General features: G+C 40.9%; 1 protein-coding gene across 1 annotated transcript; it reads left to right on the forward strand.

Moving 5' to 3' along the window:
- Positions 1-9,617: 9,617 nt before the first annotated feature.
- On the forward strand, positions 9,618-16,490 carry LOC135057623 (sperm-specific protein Don juan-like). The gene is made up of 3 exons (XM_063963443.1): positions 9,618-9,925; positions 12,647-12,694; positions 16,299-16,490. Exons 1-3 carry the CDS (start codon positions 9,787-9,789, stop codon positions 16,352-16,354), a joined length of 243 nt encoding a protein of 80 aa, XP_063819513.1. The 5' UTR covers positions 9,618-9,786; the 3' UTR covers positions 16,355-16,490.
- Positions 16,491-18,919: the final 2,429 nt, after the last annotated feature.

An 18,919-nucleotide genomic window follows, 5' to 3' on the forward strand; every position in this document is an offset into this window, starting at 1 on the left:
CTGCGTTTGGCCAGCCACTCCCCCGTTTCTCCAGACACTCCCGCGTTTTTGCCTGACACGCCTGCGTTTTTCCACACACTCCCTGAAAACGGGCAGTTTACGCCCAGAAACACCCACTTCCTGTCAATCACACTCCGATCACTTCAACGATGAAAAGTCTTCGTTTGGACGTGAGTAAATCTACTAAGTTTTGTGCTAAAATACTTAGTGCATGCGCACTGCGTATCATGTGCATGCGCATTTTTGCCTTAATCGCTCCGTTGCGAAAATCGGCAACGAGCGATCAACTCGCAATGACCCCCATAATGTCTTTGCCAGCAATATTTTATTTCATTCGCAGTAACTGCTGCCATTCCTGCTGCATATTAATGTAAGATAGCACAGGACCCTGGGAGAATCGCAAAACTAATATATTGGGGTATATTTACTAAACTCCCGATTTTGACCAATTTGGTGTTTTTTCTTCAAAGTGTCATCTCGGTAATTTACTAAACTCAAATCTCGGCCGTGATGAGGGTATTCGTATTTTTGGGACGGCCCAAGTTCAGAAATACGAATGAATACACCATCGGTCAAACACAGCTGTTTAGGTATAGAACTCGTCATTTACTATTCATTCGTATTTGAAATTTCCACCGTGAAAGTGCATTTGCGGTCATAAAAATATAGAATTCGTAAAAAAACAGGAAAAAAAAGTAGACCTGCTTTTGAGAAGCGTGTTTACATGTGTTCCGACTTCATCATTAATCACACCTGCATTTTTGGCCCTTTAAAAGGTGGGCCAGCACATTTGTCAAATCAATCACTCTGAAATGGCTGCTGCCGTGTGTAGCAGTGAATTTGGTTTTGCTGTGGGATTCCTGAGACTGCTCCATGAGGCTACAAGAAACCAGGGCCAGGAAACTGAACATGGTCAGCAGGTTGTACAGGTGCCGCGGAGGCTGCGCAGGCCTCTTTTTTTAGGGGGCGTTTGAACTTAAACGCATTGGCCGATGACCAGGTCATACAGATGTTCTGGCTAAATAGGAGCAACATTTTCCGTCTGTATGACCTAGTCAAACTGGACCTAGACCCTGAGACAGCACGCTCTCGTTCTGTCTCAGGCCTGCACAAAGTCCTGGCTGTGTTGCACTTTATGGCTACTGGCAGCTTTCAGGCTGTGACAGGTGATGTAATAGGAATCTCACAGCCCACCTTTTCAAAATATTTAAATCAGGTGAGGCAAACCATACATACTCCTCTATGCCCCATTTTTGTATTGTGTAATGTGAATTTATACAGTATATTTAAACAAAGTGCTTAAGACACTCACCTTATATTTTTGAATGTACACTCAGGTTTTGGATGCCTTGGAACCCCACATAGATGCCTCTATCTGCTTCCCTACCCAGGAGTCTCAGTGGCATGCAGTCAGGGTAACTTTCTATGAGCTTGCTGGCATGCCAAATGTGCTGGGTGCCATAGATTGCACACACGTTGAGCTGAGACCACCTAGGGGCAGGCAATATATTTATATAAATAGACATCTTGGCCAATCAACTAATGTCCAGGTGGTTTGTGATACAAATCTCAAAATTATGAGTGTTGTTGCGGGTTACCCTGGTGGCTGCTATGACTCCTTCATCCTCAGTCAGTCATCCCTCTTTGATAAATTTGAGGCTGGAGAAATGCCGGATGGCTGGCTGCTGGGTATGAACCAAGTATTTGTGTTAAATTTTGTGTTTACCTCAGCCTGCACATTATGTTAGCACTGTGTTTGTGCATCAATATTTTTCAATGTTGTTAATCTCTGTTTTTAAGATGATGGGGGGTTATGGCTGCTATTCTTGGCTTCTGACTCCATTGTCCATCCCTGATTCCCCTGCTGAACACAATTACAATCATGCACATAAGTCTACGCGGAATGTGATAGAACGATGTTTTGGTGTACTGAAATCAAGGTTTCGGTGTCTGGATAAGTCTACCTAGCTTTTGTTGTATAGTCCCTTAAAGGTGACTAGGATTGTGTTCTGCTGCTGTTTTCTTCATAACATGTGTTTGCAGCAACATCTGCCACATGATGATGATGAAGCAAACAGTCAGCAAGCAGAGGAGTTCGAAACATCTGGCGACACTGTGAGTACAGATATAGGGAGGCAGGTAAGGCAAGACCTGATTTTGGCACATTTTAGCGGTAAGTAAATTTGCCTGTGTGCTTTGTATATGAACAATTAAGGCACACCAATGTATTTTCTGTAGTAATGTGGCTCTTGCTCCCTCTTGAGCTAGTCAGCTGAGTGTTGTTATTTTGCTTTATATGTGTTTATGTCTAACTGTTGGGTATCAGTTACTTAGCTATTTGTATATCGTTTTTTGTTAGTAATTATGTGTTTATAATGTAAAAAGTTTGTTTTTCCAATTCAAAGGTAATGTTTGCCACAATACTACATAATAATTTAGTATGCCCTAACAACCATTTTTGTTTAGCCTATTGTTTGTGTTTGTTGTGTGTAGACTTTCTTCTGAAGCTGTGTTTGAAATATGTAACCTCATTACCACAACATAATGGACATTGAGTAATGTGTGCCAATTAGCCAAACATACATTGCCTAACACCAACCTTACAAAATTGTTTACACATAATTATGGCTGTGATGTGGTAAACGTTCATGTTAGTAATGATGCTAGAATAGTCCCAACACATGTGAGTGATAACTCAAAGAATTATCCTGTTACACTGACCGTTTTTTTCACATAACACATTGCACATAAATCATTTTTCACATTTATTACTGTACAACATGTGTTTTCAGTTCAAATAACTGCTATTTTGCAGGCCTAGGATTGTGAACAATGTGTCTCCAGCTGCAGGGTTGGTTATTTCTTAGGCTGTTCTTTGGTGGCTGACGTGGGTTTGGTTTGGACAGTAGAGCGGGTTCAGCTTGATCTTCGAACTGGTGATGAAATTGGGGTCTGTGTAGGTGTGTTGGTCCCTGAGCTGGAACCTTGTTGGTGTTGTGCCAACAAATTAATATTTTGACTGAGGTTAGCCAGGGTTGCGGTAAGTTGTGTTGTGGCTGTTGTGTTGTTGTCTATGATGCGGGACATGGTTTCTGATATAATTTGATTATTTTGAATTAACTGAATGAAGGCTTGTTGATGGCGGTGTTGCTCATTCATTATGTGCTGAAAGGTAATAATAAGTTGGCTGTTATCTGCTCTCATCTGCTCCATATTGTTTGTGACTCTGCATAGCTGGACATTGATCCTGCTTGTGTTTCTACACAGTCTCGGTAGATGATGGGGCAGACTGGCTAGGTATTGGGTGTGTGTGCGTAGGCAGTCAATATTCTGTGCCTGTTGTTGGTTCCATGTTACCCAAAATGATGGGTCAGGTTGTTGCGGGGGGGTTGTTTGTCTCAATTGTGGGTGTGGTGACATTTGAGGTGGCGGGGTACTTTCCTGAGGCGTGGTAGGTTGGTTAACGTCTATTGCTTGCAGATGGAGGGTGTATGTTTCCTGTTGTTCAGATTCCTGCTGGGCTTCCGGGGGCATGATGTCTGGTTCTGTATGGGGTTTAAGGGGACAACATTTGAGATTCTTTTTTAATTATGTTGTTTTTCTTATTTAGTTCAACTTTCTAGACTTGTATGTCAAACATTTTTCTAAAGCTAATTAGGATGTTCACCAAGACTCGTATACACAATCCAAAAGGCCAATTATGTTGGTTTGTATGAAGAAAAAATTTACATCAAAACAAAAGTGGACACATTTTTGACAAAGACCACACTTACGAAACAAACACACAGAGGTACAAAGTTTACCCCATGAAAAAAAGTGATTTGTCACCCGCCATATCGTACTTGCATTAAAATATCAAACAGTAAATGACAATATGAATTCTATCACCATTGTGAAAGGGTGTGAATCTACCTGAAGCACAATTTTGTACTATTCCAATAAATAATGACAATACAATACTACTGTAAGGCGCAAGAGAACACTCTAAATTTGCGCAACTTTTATAGTGTAGATTGGGTCATTTTTATTTTGCAAGCCATGTGCTTGCTGCTGTGGATAAGTACTAGGATTTGTTCATTTTTTGGCTGATGTGTAATTTGTGTGCAAAAACAGTGTGTAAGTATGTTATTTGTAATTTTTGTTTTGTGTTTACTCACCAGACAGCTGAGGGGAATGTGGTTCCAGTGATTGAGTACTCTCCAAAATGTGTTCTGCTGGCTGAGGCAACACAGTTGAAATACGACGTGGGGGTGGGCTTAAGGCTGGTGTTGGTGCGACATCAGGACGACGTCTCTTGGTAGGCCAGCTCGTGTGGCTGTCAGACCTCTGTGAAGGACGTCTTTGTGGACTGTGATGCGATGTTGAAGTTCCTATGAATTAATGCAAACATTAGATTGTTTGTAAATTTTGTGGTGGGCACATTAACTGGTGTCAATTTTGCGTTAACTGTATCGCTAGCATCCACAGCTCTTAACAGTGTTGCTTGTGTTCTGGCAGTGGTGGCTTGCTTTCGTACTGTAAAAATGATAAGTTGGTGTTTATGACCTTTAATTACAGTGTGTACTTTTGTAAGCAGCACCATTTAGTGATGTGGCCATATGATTACCATTATGGGTACACTTTCTACCAATAAATTATTTAAAAATGGGTTGCTGCATTTTTTTTAAACAGGCTAATGAGGTACCATTTCCAAAGACAAAAACATAGCCAAGTAGTCTAATTTTCCATGGCCAACAGCTGAATATACACCCATGTATTACCATATATTTTTAATTATTACATTAATGTGAAAATATGACATTTAAATGTAAAATACCAAAAAAATTGCAAAGTGAATATAAAGTCAAAATACAATACTTAGCCATCTACACTAACATATTGCCCACAAAGACAAGTAAAATACAACAGACATTAAACAAATAAAAAAAAAAAAAAAATTACATTATAAACAACACGTGACTCACTCGTAACTAATGTCCCTTTACAAATGAAGCCATGTATGCAATAATTTACAACTTACAAATGGACCAAGCAAAATAATAATATACACAAAACCATTACTACCTAACACCTCCCTATACAAACACAAAATCATTAAAAAACAAACACAAATAGCTAATCAATTTATAACATAAAAATATATTAACAATACAATATCATTTTAGAAATACTAATTAGGCATAAACACATATGCAAATATAACATATTTAAAAAAAAATAACTCACCATCATGCCTAAGACGATCCGAATCCCGCACATTAGTCGCACCAACAACTTAATGCGGAATAAGGGTCCGCACAGGTTCCTCCCACTCCCGATAAGATGCTATAAAGGGATGGCCACCCCCTGTTTGCCTGGATGACTTAGCCTCCTTTGCCATCTTGGCCTTGACACGGCGCTTGATGTCGTAGAATCTCTTCCGACACGTGTCCTCGGTCCTCTTCATCACACCCTCACTGTTTACTGCCGCTACTACCTTCCCCCACAGAACAGTTTTCCTGCGCGAAGGCACCTTGGCCGCATCACGCCCAAACAGTTGGCGATGATGGCGCATCAACTCATGCACCAAAGCCATATTTTCCGCAAAGCTAAATTTAACTTTTCTGCCCGTCTTGGTAGTGGTGCGTGGCTGCGGAGCAACACCACCATCACTGTCACTATCACTCGAGGCCACAGCAGCAACCTCACCCTCCTCCACCTCACTCACCTCCTCCACCTCACTCACCTCCTCCCTCTCACTCACCTCTGACTGGGACATAATAATGACAAACAACAAATAGCACTAATAAAAATAAAAAAAACACACTCCTCCACTACCACTACACACAACACACCAACCACACACACACACACACACACACACACACACACACTCACAAACAATGACAATAGACTGAAACTAAAATGCACAATCACTAAAAATGACACAAGCTTTAAAGAGACTACACAACAATTACCACAAGACTACTTACACACACAATACAGCACTCAACAATCGCAAGAAACCTCCAAAACCGACCAACAAATCACCAACTCCAAAACACCAACTTTCTCTCACCTCTCCACTAGCTAAACCCACGAGGTGCGGCTGGTTGGGGGTGTTTTTATACTAATGAGCACAGACACTCCTCCGTGACAAACACAGCCAATCACGGACGAATGACGAAAACGAAAGTTAAAAAATAACGCGGCCGGGGAGGGACAAAAACACTGCCGTGGAAATGTAATTTACGAATCCGTAAAAATCCACCAAAATACGACCGCAAATACAAGATTCGGCCGCGTTCACATAAAAAAATATACGAATGACATCGACAACGGAAAATATGAAAACACAAAATATGAAAGCTTAGTAAATGAGTCGTAAAAAAAAAAAAGTTGCAAATTAACACTACCGATGTCAGTCGTGTTTAAACTTCAACCAAATTCAGAACATTACGAATCTTAGTAAATATACCCCATTCTGTGCAAGTGTTGCCATCTGATCAACACTACCAACAAACAGAGCACTCCAGCCACTCTTGCTTTTGCTCTGTCTCAGCCTTGGTTAATTGGCATGATTGCTGATAGAGCACAATCATTGCTGGTCACTCTAGGTAAAATTGAAATAGGCCACACAACCCATGCTCAAATAACCCCACAAACTATGCTGGTGCTAGATATTCAGCATACTATTCAATTATTGCCCATCATTGATTTTTGAGTGTTAAAAGACATAATAACCTCTCAGTCATCTTGCTTTTTTTTTTTACCCCATCCACATGGTGCTTTTTTTTTACCCCATCCACATGGGAAACCAATTTGTTTGGGATTCCTTCGCACATAAAATAAAACCAAGGAAAGTCCATCAGGTGCTCTACTATAATCAGTATACAATAAAAAATTTAGTTATACATAAATATAATATAAGCTGTAGTTCCAGTCTTATTGGATAAACCAGAGCAAACAGACAAATAAAAAAATTCAGACTGCGCTTCCTATTAATAAGAAAAGTGGAAACCAGCCAGAAAGATAATTAACTTTAATAGTATCTCATGCAGATAAATTGTTACATTTAATACATAAACATCATGAATTTCACCAATAAAATTTATTAATGGTGCACCAAAATAATAATACCTCTGCTCTATATTTAATTGGTGTCGCTGGTAAACAACTTAACTTATATAACTTATTTGAATTGTATAAGACCAAAAACAGTATAGACCCTAATTGTCCTCTTGTATGTAGAATAGTTACACAATGTCATAGTGTGGAATAACCTAATATAAGTTTATGTCTACACATAATTGTATTTAATGCCAATTTATGATACTTTTGCCTGTTCTTTGAAACAATATATTTGACTTCCTCTTTTATGTTCATCTGTAAGACAAATAAAAGTTAAGATTTCCAAGCGATGACGCATCTAGCCCTTAATCATTTACAAAAGAGTGAACTGTCCAAGGAGCTTTCAGTTCTTAGGTTAGGGCCCAATGGCCAGAACCCTGACACATACCGGTATTTTCAACCTACCCATAACCCTAACCCACCCCACAGCCTAATCCTAACCACCCCCACCCGCACCCTAACCCTAATAACCTCCCCCACAGCCTAAACCCAACTCACAATGTAGTGCCTAACTTCAACCCCTGTACTTACCTATGGTCATCGGTCTCCCTCTGTTGGTCTCCTGACTGCCGGGAATCACGACTGCCGGTATTTTGACTATATCCCATTTGCCAGTATTTTATGCTCAATGAGCAAAAGCTTCAAAAGAAAAAATAAATGTTTCTGGATTTTCTTGAATTTGATCCAGTGTTACATCTAGCCTTTGTTCTATTTCTGTATATAATAGACAGCAACCTATATGTGGCATAAGACAGGACTGGTGCAGACAATATTTTTTCTTCATTAATTAAAGCTTACTGATACAATCCCGATAAAAGTCCAGATCCACCTGCTGTTTTGGTGACGATAGCTGTAGGATATGGCTCTTTTTGGCAACCCCTGAATGAATTTTATTACTACCCCACAAGCCTTAGAAATGTATAAAGCTCTGTAACCATCTATGGGGTAGATATCCTAGCTTTAGGGGGAATATTTTCTAAAGTGCGGGTTTGCAAAACTTGAGATGTTGCCCATAGCAACCGATCAGATTTTACTTATTTATTTAGCATCTTCTAGACTATAATAGTTAGAATCTGATTGATAGCTATGGGCAACATCTCCACTTTTGTAAACCTGCACTTTAGTAAATATGCCAACTGGAATCTTGGAAGGGTCAGGGGCCACACCTGATGCATATATGACATAGACTGGAAATCTCACTATAGAGTGAGTGATATTGATTTGGGTTTTCATTAAATCCATACTGACCTAGATTCTGAATGACAAATTCCAGATTACATACAGTAGGTCTTGGCAATGAGGCTGTTATCATCTAGCTATATCAAGGTGGTTTAATGTACTGTAACTCTATTCAGGCATTTACTTACTTCCACCCAAATGGGGGCCAAATATTGTATAGTGGTGCTTTCTGGTCCTACTTTCATTTTCTTGTATAAGCTTCTTAAAATTGACTAAGATCACTTAGACTTATGGCCATGTATTTTGAACAACAATACATTTATTTCTTGTTGCACATTATTACCATAACAATCAATATAGCCTTCAGAGAATGGCTTTCCATAGTTTTGTCCAAATGTTCCTCTACTGTATACTTCTCCAGAGACAGGAGTAAGCATTAGCTTCTTTATCTGTTATTTTACAGAATAGTTTTTCAATATAAGGCACATCACAGTTTAAATTCCTCAAATAAATATGCTTGGACATAACGCTGATGTGAACGCATGTGTCCACTAACTAAATTGCCTTTTTTACATGCCAAAATCAGAAGCCATTACCCCATTTAAATCGGCTACTGCTCTCTGTAGACTACACCGCTTTCTCTTGTAGCCATTTAATCACTTTAATCTTAAACTATCTTTCAGAGCTTGATATAGTATAAATAAACTGATTCAAATTAGTCTTGCATGAAACAATCCTCTTCACCTAGTCCTTGTGTATCTTTCTGCTTCAATATAGCCATTATTTCTTGTAAGGCCAGGTTGTAATATTATAATGTTTCACCTTCCAGCTAGGTGTAGATAAAGAATTGTGTCATTGGGGGAGATTCGTCAACAGATAATGTACCAACCAATCAGCTACTTACTGTCATTTTTCAACACAGCCTGTAATATGACAGAAGCTGACTGGTTGGTAGTTTATCTACAGTATCTCCATGTTATCTCTTTCCAATGTGTGATACATATCCCTTTACTGAGGTAATGGTACCATACAATTCTCCTAGGAATGTCATATTATGGACTGTCGCTGAAGCATAATACAGATCACTTTGGGTGTCTACAAAATACTTCAGAAGTTCCACTCTAATATTAATCCTATTATTTATATTTTCTATGTTACTCATCTGAAAAAAATTGTATCCTTATTTAATAACACTAAATGACAGGTGCTTTCAAAGAAATTGGCCATAAAAGTGTAGTATTTTAATATATAAGTGTCATGAGTTGTTCTCTAGGAAACGCCTGACTTTGAGGAAATAATTAAAATGAAATAAATCATTCAGTCAGGAATATTTTGCTCTTTTGGTCTTGTAAAAACTGGATTGTTTTGTACATGCCCTAGGAATTTGTGACAAGCAGACCTGATGGTATAAAAGGAACTTCTGTTAAGTGTTTTTACAAACCATCAGGACTCTCACAATATTGGTTTGACCCATAAACCAGCGATCAAAACCGAATCATGTCTGGAGTTAAAGGACACTGCCAACAGAAGCCCCAATGCAAGGATCCCTGCCAGAAGCAGCCTGTGTGCCAGGACCCTTGCCAGAAGCAACCGGTGTGCCAGGACCCTTGCCAGAAGCAAAGTATCTGCAAAGACCGTAAGTACTATGTGAACACTGTAATAAGTGATACTGTTTTATTTTCACACACAAATTACACACTCCATGCAGTCTCCATGCAACACATTGTTGAGGAAGGTAATATAAAGTTAGTTAGAAAGTTTACGTATATATGACATAGCCTATGCACATGTTTAAAATGGATATTATTTTTTCTGTGTGCATAACATTTTCTACAATTATGCTAACTTCCCATATGAATAAAAAAAATACTACTCTTTTAACAGCAGCTGAAACTACAGTATGTAATCCCTGGATTAGATAGACAACAGGTCTTAGTAAATACCTACATGTGCTGCAGGATGATAGTCTTTGTGTAAAAGCAGCTCCGCATATCTGCATTAATGCTATATCTGCTTCTTCCTATAGCCAGAACCTCTATTCTAGTAATTGCAGCATCCACTGGGAAGCTCAATGATTATCTGCTACCCGGCAGAGTACAGCAATACACCCCTTAGTACTGTTCATTTATTCTTTAAAACTACTTTGCTAACCAAAAAATCTCTAAACGAAAATTGGTTTCAAATAAGAATTAATTGAAATAAAATTAATTTATCCCCAAGGTACTGAAAACTGTACAAAAATGCAGTAATAAGTGTGTTCTTTCCACATCATATCTAAGTGCATCCTCTTCATCTCCACTTCCCAAAACTGCCAGCATTTACATCCACTGCTCTCATGCCATAAACTCTCTCTCTCTGCGGCTTAGGTCTAAAACTGTGGTGGTGCAGACAGTGCTTAGCCCACAGAACATTTGCCTATCTGCATCCACCCCGATTGACCTACTACTGTATGTATGTGCCGCCACTGCTGCCAGCTGCAACACTCCCGCTACAATGTATAATAGTTGCGCTGTTAATATACATTACAGCAGGCATTGCTGGGCCATCTGAGTCTCTCCCCATTGTGCTCCGCCCCCTCTTCATCTCCTGCAGTGTCTGAGGAGGAGGGACTTCCATCGGGTAAAGGAGCACAGGAGCCGATCCCTGAGCAGCACAGACACACTGCTCAGTGACAGTTAAACCAGCTCAAACACACTGCTCTCTGACACTACACCCTGCAGGGGGAGGAATGATATAGATGGAGGAATGAGGAGGAGGAGGAGGAATGAGGTATTGGAGCTTTAAGGCATAATGTGCATAAGTAGCATTACCTGGCATAATGTGTATAAGGAGCTCTACCTGATATAATGTGTATAAGGAACTCTACCTGATATAATGTGTATAAGGAACTCTACTGTGGTGTAACATGTATAAGTGGCTCTACTTTGTGGCATAATGTGTATAATGTATCTCTGTGCAGCATAATGTGTATAAGGAGTACTACTGCGTGGTTTATTGTGACACTATGGACACTCTGTTTGGTGTAATGTAAATTGCTACTATTCTGTAGCAGTGCCACTTCCCCATGAAGCTCTGTCCCTAGATTTTTGGCACACATTGTCTCTATTTTAAATATGGAGGGGCACCATACCTCCCAACATGACCCTCTCCAGGAGGGACACAATGCTCTGCTCCTGGGCTATCATCTTAATTTGTGATTGCCAGCACCTGTGTTGAACACGTTAATGAGCAAGAAAGGTGTTTCAGCACAGGTGATGGCAATCATAAATTAAGAGAAAAGTCCAGGAGCAGAGCATTCTGTCCCTCCTGGAGAAGGTCATGTTGGGAGGTATGGGGCACCAATTATCTTTCTGGCACAGATCACCAAAATGTCTAGTTACAGCTCTGCTCTGGCTGCTTCATGTAAGATTTCTAACATGTCCTCACATCTATAATAAAATCCTGCTCTAGTAGTACAATAGTCTGCATAACCAGCTACAAACAAAAGGAGCTTGACATCATTTTATTTCAAGTGCAAAGCAAGTACATATACAAAAAGAGTTTAAGATTGAATTGAGAAAGCTCTACTCCAGTGATTCCCAAATGAGGTCCTCAAGGCACCCCAATAGTCAAGGTTTTAAGGCTATCCAAGTTTAGGTATAGGTGATTTAGTTATTACCTCAGTCAATTTGATTATACAATCTGTGCACAAGCAAGGAAATCCCTAAAACATGGACTATTGGGATGCCTTGAGGACCACATTTGAAAACCCCTGCTCTAATCGAAGAAACATAAACCATTATTGTATATGGTAGTTATGGAGTTTACAAAATCCAGTCCTCAGGGTCGGGACACAATCCCTAACAGTGCATGTTTTACAGATTTCTTCATTATCACATGTGAAATAATTAGCTCCACCTGTGGATCAATTAAACTGTGTCAGCCAGTAATGAATACACCTGTGCACCTGCTAGGAGATCTGTAAAAAATGCACGGTTAGGAGTTCCTGGGGACTGGAGATGGGGAACACTAGTGTATGAAGTTACTCACATTGCTACCTGAGCACTGTAAGCTGCTACATTGCTTGTGCCATTATTTCCTGCATGCCTAAAATGTGTTAAAAATAAACCCTATTTACTCGCCAAACATTCATTAAATGTGTGAACAACTCATACTAGGTACAAAGTGAAATAAATGAATATTGTTTCTTTCAGCTCTTACATCATTTCTCCATCATATTATTTTTTGTTAAATATATAATAATTTATACTGAATATATTATAAATCTCAGTATTGTGTTTTTGAATTTGTGAGTAACTCATATTACTGTATGTACTAATTAAAATACTATACATGCATTTCTTTTTTGTTTTTTCAGCTTGCAAGCCTGTGCAACATTGCCAGAGCTCTGGAGGACATCAGAAAGGTACATTTGTCTGAATAAAATAGGTCATGTGTTCACCTTATGAAAGATATACTACAGAGTGCCCCAAGTTAAAATTTTGCTAAAATGCTTTCAGATTGTAAATCAATTTAGCCATCATCATTTGTTCCTATTGAAAAGATTTCCATAGTTGACACTGTTTTTTGAAATATAAAATATAAATATAAAATATTGATTAAAAAATGGAATCAATGATTATATAAAATGAGTGGTCAGATAACTACTCACGTCACCTCCCAACATGACCCTCTCCAGGAGGGACACAATGCTCTTTTTCTGGATTTCCCTCTTAATTTATGATTGCCATCACCTGTGTAGAACTAGTTTATTGAGGAGAAAGATGTTTCAGCACAGGTGATGACAATCTTAAATTAAGGGGAAGTCCAGGAGCAGAGCATTCTGTCCCTCCTGGAGAGGGTCATGTTGGAAGGTATGGGTTTACAACTTTTTGTTGGCAGTATATCTCTGATTCCTGGTATATTCATATTAGCACTTAATAGCATAACTTAATTGTTGCCATTTGCAGCAGAAAGGTCCAGTGAGTCTGATTTTCAGCAAAATCTTATAAAGTGTGTGCTGAATGTGAAAATGTAGGTAAGACAGACCCTCCAACATGACCCGCCCCAGTAGGTACAAAATGCTCTGTTCCTGGACTTCCCTCTTAATTTATGATTTCCATCACCTGTGTTGAACTAGTTAAATGATAAGAAAGCTGTTTCTTCACAGGTGATGGCAATAATAAATTAAGAGGGAAGTCCAGAAACAGAGCATTTTGTACCTAGTGGGGCGGGTCATGTTGGAGGGTATGGGTAAGATACAAAGAGGTAAAAGCATTCCAGAAACAAAGTTTCTCTGTGTACATCTCGTTTAATGCACAATACTGTAAATACCACAGCTCACAGAAAAGGGGTTCACTACGATATGCCGGCGGTCGGGCTCCTGGTGACCAGCATACCAGCGCCGGGAGCCCGACCGCCGGCTTATCGACAGTGTGGCGAGCGCAAATGAGCCCCTTGTGGGCTCGCTGCACTCGCCACGCTACGGGCACGGTGGACCCCCACGAGGGAGAATAAGTGTCGGTATGCCGGCTTTCGGGCTCCCGGCGCCGGTATGCTGGTCGCCGGGAGCCCGACCGCCGGCATACTGAAGACCACCCCAGAAAAGGGGCCACAAACATTCTACATATTAAATAAATGATGTGACCTTGTGATATCATTGTACCAATGTTGTTAAATCTGGAGGGCGCTACTGTGCAGTCTCCATATTAGCTTCTGCTACTCTTCACAAGCATAATAGGGTTTATTAATAGCTGTCCTTTGCAATAATAGGGCATGTGTGTGCTGACGTGCACGCCGCGGGCGGGGATGGGGGGGTGTTGGGAGGAATCCCATTGGATCCCTCAATGGGGAAACACGATAGAAGCCCATATGCTTTTCTAGGGTAATGCGGCTTGCCATCTACAGATGCTATCAGATTGTAAATAAATTTAGCCATCATCATTTGATTCTATTGATGGCATTGCTGACTGCATGTAACGCATTCCGTGGCTTGGTGAATTGCGATAAGCGGCCAAGCCTCCCAAAATGGCATTTTTGGAGTTTTGGTCGCATTTTTAAACTTGGTGAATCCTGCCCTTAGGGAGGCTTCAATCCCTAACCAAGACAGCCACTGTCTGTACTTTTATCATGCACGGCACCATTTTGTCACTGCGTTATAATGCCACAGTGGCCCATGGACGTGTTCCACTTAGCTCCAGAGAGAAACTGCAATTACCACTTGTTGCACTATGCTGCTACCAATGGTCCTGCTTGCATACTGCACCACTACGCACATCACTGGTTGGTGATCTGCATGCCCTGCTCAAGGTCTGCTCCACGTTGAGAGTCTGTTTCACGCATAACTGTGAGTGTGGCTGTACATCATACTTGCTACTTTTGAAAAAGCATTTCAGGGAGCTTGTGAAAGTAACACCTATAAGTGCGGGTGCGTACTGCTACGTCGGAGAGACGTGTAATGAAAATGACTTACATCCAAATGTAAATGAGCCCAGCGGCATTTCTAGAGAGGAGGGGACCCGTGTGCAGACTCCGTGTGTGGGCCCCCTCCTCTCCTGTAGCCGTCACCGCTGCTGCTAGTGCTCTCAGCACTGAGACTCTCGCACAGTGCCAGAGTCTACAGCGCATGTGCAGGACTCCGAAAAATGGCCACCGCACCATTTTTCCAGAGTCCTGCACATGCGCTGTAGACTCTGGCACTGTGTCAGAGTCTCTAGCGCTCAGTGCGCTAGTAGTGGCGGTGACGGCTACGGGAGAGGAGGGGGCCCAGACACAGTCGCCGATGGACACCGGAAAGGTAAGTATAGAACAAATGGGTGCAGTGTGTGCGGTGTGGGCCCCCCTCTGGACCCAGGGGCCCATGTGCACCACACACACTGCACCCATTATAGATACGCCAGTGAATGAGCCCCAAAGTTAGTAAGATCTATTTGTTGAAGAAAAGACACTGACATTTTGCAGGACTTGTTTGTGTAGTGTGTTCCACAAGAGGTTCCATATACTGTAAGTGGCCACAAGAAACCTTATTTAAAATGCATGTAGCCATAGGGATCATTGTGCCTTTTAACCAATGCAGGGAAATGGCACTGACGTGCCCATTTGAATGTATGCATCTCTGATTTCTTTTTTCCCCCAAGAATGTAATAGCTACTACATAATGGGGGTCAGGTGCAATCAGGGAGATTGCTGGACTATTCAGGGAGTGAGGGAGATTGCTGCTATTTCAGGGAGTCTCCTGTAGAATGAGGGACGGTAGGCAACTATGCTGTACATCCAGAATTCTGCTAAATTAACCACTTCTATGGTTAAGTACTGGGCTGTTCACTGTCTTCAGGGCATCCGCTGGTGTGTACCATCACTCGCCATATCACTGCCAATAGTACACACATACTGTATTCCAAGGACAGCTACAGTTTAGAGTTAATGCCTAGTGTTACAATAAGGAAAACTGTTTAATGTACAAAGGGCTCCTACCTGTAACTATTCAAACATCCTGAAACATGGCAGTTAGGAGCTCATTGGTGGGTACTTTATCTCCATCCACTTTATCTCTCTCAAAGGCTTAGTAAGTAGACCCCTTAATGTTTAAAATGGAGCCAGTGATAAATTAACAGTATTTGTTTATAAAGTTAAGTTATGCAGTTCAAACATTAAAAAATTCAAAAATTAAACAGGCAAAAATAAAACCAATGTCAATCAATATTTCAAAAGATACCTAAAATTGTGTTAGAAATTGTATTACAATAGATGCGCCAAAAGTGTTCCAGAATAACAATGCTCTATTGTATAGTCTGATATTAATTTTTCACAATTTTGCAGAAAGCTATGATATTGCACCATCACTTGTTTACAAACGCATCCAGTAAATGTTGTGTTCTACAATGCAAACTAGCAACAGGGACAGGCCACTATGCTGCAAACAGACAGGGTTGTACTATGCAGCCCTGATCATCAGAAATTGGTTTATTATTCATGTTTCCATCCTGAATTATAACAAACATCACTGATAATTTAATTTTTTTCTTTGACAGATCCTTGTGACCCCTGTGCTCCTGACCCCTGCCAGGCCCAGGCAAAACATCACTGAAGGACAAAATGTATCTCTGAAGCTGACAGAGGGAGCAAAATTGGCTGTGATCCTAATTATATAACACAGACATCTTAACATATTGTATACATAGTTACAATACTGTATCTTAATGAATATTGTAGACTTAAATAAAAATGAGCAGATGAATATTTGTCTGTCATTTTATATACTCCAGACAGTCAACTTTAAGAAATGAGAACTGCTATGTCCTATACAGGATGTCGATGTCACACAAGTTATGTACCTACATGATTGCTAGCATCCTGTCCTCTGCGGATACGTTCTTTCTCAATTAGTGGTCTCCTTTCTGCTTATACGCTCACAGTTCAGCAATATATTTGTCCTTAGCGCTAATTTATGCCACTCCTCTTGTGTGTGAATCTCAGATAGTACAGGGCCCTAGAAAGGTTGAGCAACTAGGATATTTTGTACAGTCTGACCCATCTCCATCAAACAGCTATACCACTACCAGCCACTTCTGGTTCTTATCTGTCTCTCCCTTGAGGAAATCACAACAGATTCTACAGGCAGGGCAGTAGAGAGCCTGGCTGGGCCCAGATACTTTTCAGGGGGTGTGGCCATGCAGCCTTAGAAAAAAAATACAGGGGAAAATTGTATTTTAATCACCTCCCTGGCTACACTGCAGCCCAGCACACAGTAGCGCATGCTGGGTTGAAGAGAAAAACTGCAACTGCTGCTGCCAGGTAAGGAGCCCCGCCCCACACACTGGACCTGGGCCAGGGTACATCAGACCTGGGCTTGGGTAATTAGTACCACCCCCTTCCCCCTCTGCACCATTGTCTACAGGGCATCTACATTCAGTTCTGTTGACCCCTAGCTGGTACTTGATAGAAAGTTTGAAATGAGTCAGCCATCTCTATTTAAGGCAGGGGTGATGAACCTTTTTTCTACCAAGGGCCATTTGGATATTTATAAAATTCTTCGGGGGCCATACAATAATTATCAACTTAAAAATTACCCTGCCCCCCAATAGTTCTGCCCCTTAAAGGAACTGAGTGCGCGCACCAAAGGCGCACGTGAAAAAAAATGGATGCCTCCAATTAAAATGGGACATGATGCACATATGCCCCCAATAGTGCAGTGCCAGATACACATATGCCAGTGCAGTGCCAGATACACAAATGCCACCACAGTGCCAGATACACAAATGCCCCCACAGTGCCAAATATACAAATGCCCCCACAGTGCCAGCTATACAAATGCCCCCACAGTGCCAGATAGACAAATGCCCCCACAGCGCCAGATCCACAAATGCCCCCACAGTGCCAGATCCACAAATGCCCCCAAAGCGCCAGATCCACAAATGCCCCCACAGTGCCAGATATACAAATTCCCCCACAGCGCCAGAGTCACAAATGCCCCACAGTGGCCCCCCACCCCACTGTGCTGCTCACTGCTGCTGCTGCTGCTTCGTCCGGCGGCGTGTTTCAGCTGTCGGGTCAGGGCAGGGAGGAGAGCGCAGCTATGTCGGCCGGCGGAGTGTAGGATCTCAAACCAGCAGCCGGTTCACGAGCCAGCAGCGGCTGTTCCTGATTGGCTGCTGGTCCGCAAGCTCTGATTGGCTCATGGTTTGAGATCCTACCCGCCGCCGGACATGTAGCTGCGCTCTCCTCCCTGCCCTGACAACTGTCCAGCGGCGGCATATCTCGCTGACACAAATGGGTGGGCCGGAACAAACGGCTTTGCGGGCCTTATACGGCCCGTGGGCCGGAGGTTCCCCACCCTTGACTTAAAGGAATCCAGTTTGGAGGAATTCAAATAAACTTGGCAGCCATATACTCAAAACAGCACTTATCAAAGCCAGGAATTTGAATGCACTGTAATTATCATTCTTAAGCTTAATAAGTCAAAGATTCTGAAAAAGAACATTTTGTTTTCTTGTATTTGAATTAGTGTCACTCCTAGCCATGTATGATTTTGTATAGATAATATAGCTTTGCTTAACTTTTGTTCTGGTCTAGTAACCCACAAATAATGATATGATAGATTTATGATATATCCAAAATATGTGCTAATCCCAAACAACTATTGTAATTTAATGGTAATTCTAATAAACAAAGTTTAAAAATAGGAAATCCACTAATTACTCCTTTTCATGAGACATCAAATAATAAAGAGATTGTCCCAATATCTTAATTAAAGTGATAATAACTGAATGTCCACACCAACAAGTTGAAGTAGAAAAGGTTGACTTATAATATTCCTAAAACAAAATTAATATAATAGCATGCAAGCCACAGCATGGACAACGCGTTCCTAGAGATTCCAATTCAGAAATCTAACCTCTCCTATTACACTTTTGATATTTATTTATTCATTTCATACTAAGCTAATGCATATTCTTAGCACGTCACTTTACATTCAGAGAAAATAACAGATATCAGTCCTTAAACGAGCCAGCTTCATATGAACTCATTAAGTAAAACAGCCTTTCTGTGATTTTGTCTTTGACCAACTTTTTCTTAGAAACAATCCAGTCATCATCATCATCTTTAGCTCATCACATTATTTTGTAAAATGGTCCCCTGCCCTCAAACAGCA

The sequence above is a fragment of the Pseudophryne corroboree genome, chromosome 3 (assembly GCF_028390025.1).
Source record: "Pseudophryne corroboree isolate aPseCor3 chromosome 3, aPseCor3.hap2, whole genome shotgun sequence".
NCBI classification, from domain to species: domain Eukaryota; kingdom Metazoa; phylum Chordata; class Amphibia; order Anura; family Myobatrachidae; genus Pseudophryne; species Pseudophryne corroboree.